The following is a 6,827-nucleotide window of genomic DNA, read 5'->3' as shown; positions in this document are numbered from 1 at the left end:
TTTTAAATAATCTTCTAGCATCTTCTTTAATTTCTTTCTGCAATGTTAAATTTTTCATTGTGGAACTCTCATTTCCTTGATTAGATTTATTCCAATATACGTATTTTTTTGAGGCAATCGTGAATAGGATTTTCCCGTTATTTACTTATCATTTAATCTATTATCTATCTATCTATCTATCTATCTATCTATCTATCTATCTATCTATCTATTTGTGAGACAAGGTCTCTTTATGCAGTCCTGGCTGTCCTGGAACTCTTTTTGTAGCCCAGGCTAGTCTCCAACTCACGGAGATCCACCTGTCTCTGCCTCTTAACCACTGGGGTCAAACCCATGCACCACTGCCTCCTAGATTGCTTTCTTTATTATAATTAGTTTCTAATACAAAGTAGAAGAAAATAGAATTATAAGCAAAAGCGGTAACATACTCTGCATAATGTCTGGTGCTTGAAAAACCCTCAGGAAATAAAAGCTGTGGCTCCTTCCCCATCTACAGGAACTTCCATGTCTGGAATGAGTGCTGGATGATCAGGAAAGACCTTCCACCAGGGTACAACGGCTGGCAGGTTCTGGACCCCACGCCCCAGCAAACCAGCAGTGGTGCGTAGTAGGGATCATGCGCAGGGGTCAGTGTCTCTGGGAAGCCAATGAGAATGAGCGCTCAGGTAGCCAGAATGATAAGGCAGTTTCCCACTTCCCTCACTTCCCAGGGTTATAGCCCAGACAGGGTCAGGTCCCAGGTATAACTTTGCCACCGACCTTGGGGTCTCCGGGATGAGCAGTGAGCATCTCCCTTCTTTCTTCGCCTGTAAAGTCAGGGAGATGGTGTGAAGGTCACAAATTAGTACACATTGCGTTTGGTAAACTGGAGAAGGCCCTGGTGTGAGGGGCATCATTACCACACCCGTCATTTCTCATCACCTCCCATGGCCACAACCCTCTGTCTTGAGCTCATGTATCTATAGGCTCCATGTCCTACCGTTTCTGTTTCCTCCACAGGGTTGTTCTGCTGTGGCCCCGCCTCTGTGAAAGCCATCAAGGAAGGGGACGTCCAGCTGCCCTATGACACCCCTTTTGTGTATGCGGAGGTGAACGCTGATGAGGTCGTTTGGCTTTTTGAGGGTGGCCAGGTCCAGGAAATCCTGGCCCATAACACCAGTTACATCGGGAAGGCAATCAGTACCAAGATGGTAGGGTCAGATGAGCGCCTGGACATCACCAGTTCCTACAAGTATCCAGAAGGTGCCTGGGCCTTGGATTTGGGAGGGAGTGGGCATATCACTAGGGAACCTCAGATTAAAACACCACCACCTTCCCCTTAGACATACTCCCAGGGGACTGGGAGTTTTTTAGATCCTGAGTATTTGATTCTGGAATAGATTTGCCTAAATTTAGAAAATAAAACTATAGGATGCTCAATTAAATTTTAATTCTAGATAAATCAAGACAAATACATTATTATTATAAATCTGTCCCAAATGACATCTTTAATTTAAAAAAAATTCTTTTTATTTATTTTTTATTCTTTTGGTTTTTTTGAGACAGGGTTTCTCTGTGTAGCCCTGGCTGTCCTGGAACTCACTCTGTAGACCAGGCTGGCCTCGAACTCAGAAATCCGCCTGCCTCTGCCTCCCAAGTGCTGGGATTAAAGGCATTCGCCACCACAGCATGGATGACATTTTTAATTTCTTTTTTTTATTAGATATTTTCTTTATTTACATATCATATGATATCTCCTTTCCCAGTTTCCCCTCCAAACAAAAAACAAAAAACAAAAAACAACATGAGCAAACCCTTGTTCCCTTCCCCTTCCCCACTCCCCCTGATATCTTTAATTTCTAATTACATTTATTTACTGTGTAAATGTATAGATGCACATGCATGTATGTCGGTAGGAACATGTAGCACAGTGTGTGTGTGTGTGTGTATGTGTGTGTGTGTAGGTCAGAGGACAATTTATGGGAGTTGCTTTTCTCCCATGGTTTCTCCATTACATGGAGATGGAACTCATTGAAACTTGACAGAAGGTGACTTTTCCTAGTAAGCCTTCATGCCAACCCTGTATGAGACATCCTTCTGCTGAAAAGAATTCACTGTTTATCTGAAATTCAAATGAACTGGATATAGTGTGTGTTCCAAATATTGGATGTAATTTATAATAAAGATTATTTACTTATCTTAAATTCACATTTAACTGGAGGTCCTGCATTTTATCTAGTAACTCTATCAGGGTCACACATCTATCTCTCTGTATCCATCAGAGTAGGGGGTAGCAGCAAGGGGAGAGATGGACACTCAGGAGGGACAGGGCTCTGAGCCCAGGGAAGGGAGCACACATCCCTATGGAGAGTTTCGGTGGACTCTGGCCACCTGAGAACTAAGCAAGGCTCTGCTGTGCTATAGGTGAGTTAGCCTGGATCATCTTCCATGCCTCTGCTTCCTTATCAGTGAAGTGAGATAGCCCCCTCCAAGGGCAAAGTGAGCTAGCGTGGAGAACACGCTGGAAACATCTTAAGTCCTCCGGAGGAGTCCACAGTCTGAAGTAAGTTTCAGTTTTCAGCCTAGATGTTAAATTATCCCCAAGGGAAAGAGAAGAAGCTCTATCTAAGGAACTTGAATTTTAGGAGAGAGGATGCAGACAGGAAAAGAAGCCTCTGGTGTTGATGATGATAATAACGACGATGATGATGGTGGTGGTGCTAATGGTGTTAATGATGGTGATATTCACGACGATAACAATACTGATGGCAGAGAACCACACTGAATCTTACATCCAGCAGTTACATGTTCTAACTTTTTAGCAACTCTGGGAAACCCAGCCTGGCTGATGTCTTTGTTCTGTGTGGCTCTGTTCTGCCAGGATCCTCTGAGGAGCGGTCTGTGTTCATTAAGGCTTCCTGGAAATTGCTGGAACCGAGGAGGAACTCTTCATCGCTCCTGGATCTCTTAGGGTCTGAGAACGTTAAGGATAAGCCTGTGCAGCTGCAACTCCACCTGGCTAGGGCACCCATGTGGGGCCAGGACCTGCTGCTCATGCTCCATGTCCGGAGGGTGCCAGTCAGAGACCATGTTCAGGGTCCCATCGGACTGACAGTCCGCTTTTGTGCACAAGCCCTCCTGCATGGGGGCAGCGCTCGGAAACCCTTCTGGAGACACGTGGTACACTTGGATGTGGATTTTGAGAAGGGTGAGTTTGTGGCAGGCAGAGAGGAAGCTTTGGGCCTGTGAATCAGGCCGCCCTGGTCTGGCCAGATCACAGAGAATCCCTCTCCCAGTATACATATCGCCGGCAGGGAAGCTGCTGTTGCTGGACAGCTGGGTGCCAGCCCTGCCAGTGCAGTACCCGTGGCGTCATCTTAATGCATCTGACGACAGTGACCTCTGAGTGTAGCGGTTTTTTCTAGCCCATCCCCTTGGACTCAAGACGATGTTTTTGCCTATGTTTAGAGCTACAGTGGCCGCTCCTGCTGCCCTACAGCAATTACAGGGACAAGCTGACAGATGAAAAGCTGATCCATGTGTCTGGCATCGCTGAGGTTGAAGAGACAGGGCAGTTCATTCTGGTCCTTAAAGATTTCTCTCTGGAGCCTCCCCACTTGTCTATTGAGGTGAGGTCTCTGGACAGAGATGGGGACACAGCCTCTAAGATGCTCCTCTCATGGGCTTGCGGGGGTACCATGCCCTGTCACGAATGACAGTGCGATCGCTGAGGCTTTATTCTGGATCATAGGCAAGAGGCTGAGAGGTTGGCAGGCTCCGGTGCTCTGCATATAACAAAGCATGGGACATGAAGACATCTTAGGGAGGTCACGTTTTGCAGAGGATGGTGAGGAGGATGCTGTGTAGAGAACAGATGCAGGCATGTTACTGCAGAGGTGTGTTAAGTCAGGAAATCCCTTCCCCAAGGCAGAGATAAAAAAGACAGTGCTCTGGGATGTGAGTGGGTGTGAGGAGAGGAGACAGACTTAAGGCAGACCACATGGTTGAATTCAAAAGGTGACTGAGGATAAGATGTGGTGTGCCATAGAAAAGAAAACAAGATGTGAGCTTCAGACATCAAGATCCAATGCCAGAGTGGCTTGGGTGGCTTTAGAGCGAAGGAAAGCTTCACAAAGCAGGGCAGGTGTCTTGCTGGGCTCCTGCCACCTGAGCTGTCTTCCCCCAAAAGACTTCTTCCCCACCTTTCCGTTCCTCTCCCAAAGTCTTTCCCACTGCCTTCCCAAGCCCAGCTCTATACCCGGCAGCGTGGTTAACAGGATACCTGACACTAGCCAACAGAAGAATTGTTGGAGAGTTCCAGATCGACTCACAAGTCAGCAGGCACAGTTGTGGTTTTCACCGCGGAGTGTGCTCTCAGGTTGACAGGCCAGGTGCTGCTAGATGCCTTCAGTGTGAGGCAAACAGCGGGGCAGAGTTGCAAGCAGAGACATAAGCTTGCTACTGAGGTAGGGCCCTGCCTGTTACCCAGAGCAGAGTCCCAGCTGTAATGGGACCAAGTAGGCTATGGCTCGGTCTGCATGGCTGTGAGACCTGTGGGTGATGAATGTCATTGTACTGGATTCTAGAGTTATTTTTGCCCATTTGGCTTTGACACCCTCTTTGGAGACTTAGTTCTTTTGTTCGAGTTTCAGGTAAGTTAGGATGTGTTCTTCCTCCTCTTCAATACTCTGGCCAAGCATGTTCTCTGAACATGCCCACAGTGTGATCTGGGTGGACAGAGTGCATTTGGGTTCATTACTCATTCAATGATGTTCAGCATCTGGATGATACTATCGTGGGCTCCAGGACTGTGTACTCCCATTACAGGCTAAGGCCATGGTGTCCCCATGACACTGAAGCACTATACACAGCTGGGGAGGGGAGAAGGAGACAAGCACGTCCTGCTGATACCTGGGAAGATACAACAGGCTGGGAGGAAGATCCTGGGCTAGGATCTGAGACCCCTAGGTTAGGTCCTGTCCCATCGTCAATATATCTTGGGATCTCGGCTTCATCATTTCTTTGCAGGTGGAATGATATCGCTGATGGCATATACGTGGCACACATGACACTCCTTCCTGGTCCTATGCATGGGCTAGATACTACTAATCAATCATAACTGGTTGGACTTGTGCTTGCTTTCCTACTTAACACATGCTAGATACTACTAACCCTTTGGGATCAGTACTTCAGTTGAAATCCAGCAGGCATCTTCAAATAGATGGTGGGAAGAAAACTCTATACCCAATCCTGATGTGGAACTTCCTGAACTTCTAAAGTGGGTGAACATGTGTGTTAGTTTGAGCTAACACCTACGCTCTAAGCAGTCCCTGGTGGTCACAGGAGCAGTTGATTTGAGTGGGGTGTGGCTGTGAGGCCGGGGACCTAGGGCACCTCTGTCTTCTCCCCACACAGGTGTTTGAAAGGGCTGAGGTGGGCAAGGCCCTGAATGTCCACATCACCCTCACCAATACCCTAATGGTGCCTCTCAATAACTGCGCCTTGGTTCTGGAGGGAAGCGGCCTCATCAATGGGCAGATGATAAAAGAGTGAGTAACATTGTCATTGACCCCTCCTCAGTCTTCCTGGGGTGCCGATCTCTGAGTGGCTGTGTCTCATGAGACTACTGGATACTCTTCAGTCTCCAGATGCCACCTTCTGGTCCTCATTTCCTCAACCTCAGGAGGCTGGGAATTTGGTGGCACCGGGGGAGGGGGTGTGCTACTCACTAAGCAGATCTTGTCCCATTGCCCATCCAAACTGTCAGTTCTTCAGGCTGCTTTTCACTTTCAGCCTTGGGACTCTGATGGCCGGACACACCATCCGAATTCTTCTGGAGCTCTACCCCATCAAAGCTGGACCCCACCAGCTACAAGTCCTCATCAGCAGCAGTGAGGTCAAGGAGATCAAAGGCTACAAGGACATCTTTGTTGCAGCTCCAGCCTTCTGAGGCCTGCCTTCCTAATGCCCTCCCCAGCCTCCCCAGTCCTTGTCTCAATCTCCCTTCGCACCCCCAGCATAGTCTGACAGCTTTCTACTTCTCAAGGTGGTTGGTGTCTTTGTTCAACCTCTGTAGTGGGGGTAGTTGAAACTCTGTAGAACCGCTGTGCATCATGGGAAGAAACAATAAAGATGTGTTAGCTCTCTCCTACGCTAAGAAGCTGTTGTGTGTCTGGGTAGGCCCTCTCTCTGTTCTTAAGTTCTCATTGTCTCTCTCTTCTGATAAGGGCTTCATCTACAAAGTAAGCCCATGGGATCTTTTCTAACGTTGCTTCTCCTCATTTAGTCTTCAAGCTCTCTTCACTTAACCTAGAGGCAGAGGTGAGAGGGACGCCAGAGGAGGTTAAGAGAAGCTGCCAGGCAGAATCCCTAGAGAACCCAGCATGGTAGGGAGCCCCTGCGGAGCCAGCATGTACTCAGCAAACACCGCAGGCCAACTACCTTAACTCTTCACAGCCTCTTTACATCTTTGTTATGTTATAGGACAGAGGGAGCCAGCGTTTTGCATTCCCCTACCCTGTAGTTATTAAAATCATCTATGCTTAACCTTAATAAAGTGGAAAGAACAGAAAAGTAGAAGTGAAACTAAAGAAATAGCTTCCCCATTTTAGGGAAAAATCTGTTAACATTTTTACAACATTTCTTTCTGGCTTTCTACATCTCTTGCTCTTTCTCCTCCTCCTTCTCTTCCTCTCCCTCCTCTTCCTCCTCCTCCTCTTCCTCTTCTTTCTCCTCTTCTTCCTCTTCCTCCTCTTCCCTCTTCTTCTCCCTCTCTCCTTCCCTCCCTCCCTCCCTCCCTCCCTTCCTCCCTCCCTCTCCTTCCCTTTTCCCCTTTACATGTTATTATC

General features: G+C 47.7%; 1 protein-coding gene across 1 annotated transcript in view; it reads left to right on the top strand.

The window, feature by feature from the left end:
• Tgm7 (transglutaminase 7) overlaps positions 1 to 6,115 on the top strand; it is a 24,910-nt gene extending 18,795 nt beyond the window's left edge. Inside the window, exons 8-13 of the mRNA XM_031373637.1 lie at positions 497 to 600; positions 1,000 to 1,242; positions 2,861 to 3,187; positions 3,448 to 3,608; positions 5,395 to 5,528; positions 5,773 to 6,115. Of these exons, the coding sequence (XP_031229497.1) occupies positions 497 to 600; positions 1,000 to 1,242; positions 2,861 to 3,187; positions 3,448 to 3,608; positions 5,395 to 5,528; positions 5,773 to 5,929 (1,126 nt within the window). The 3' untranslated portion in view covers positions 5,930 to 6,115. The remainder of the gene's footprint in view (positions 1 to 496; positions 601 to 999; positions 1,243 to 2,860; positions 3,188 to 3,447; positions 3,609 to 5,394; positions 5,529 to 5,772) is intronic.
• Positions 6,116 to 6,827: the final 712 nt, after the last annotated feature.

Source organism: Mastomys coucha, unplaced genomic scaffold (assembly GCF_008632895.1).
Source record: "Mastomys coucha isolate ucsf_1 unplaced genomic scaffold, UCSF_Mcou_1 pScaffold15, whole genome shotgun sequence".
Taxonomy (NCBI): domain Eukaryota; kingdom Metazoa; phylum Chordata; class Mammalia; order Rodentia; family Muridae; genus Mastomys; species Mastomys coucha.
This window is presented reverse-complemented; position numbering and strand designations above follow the sequence as displayed.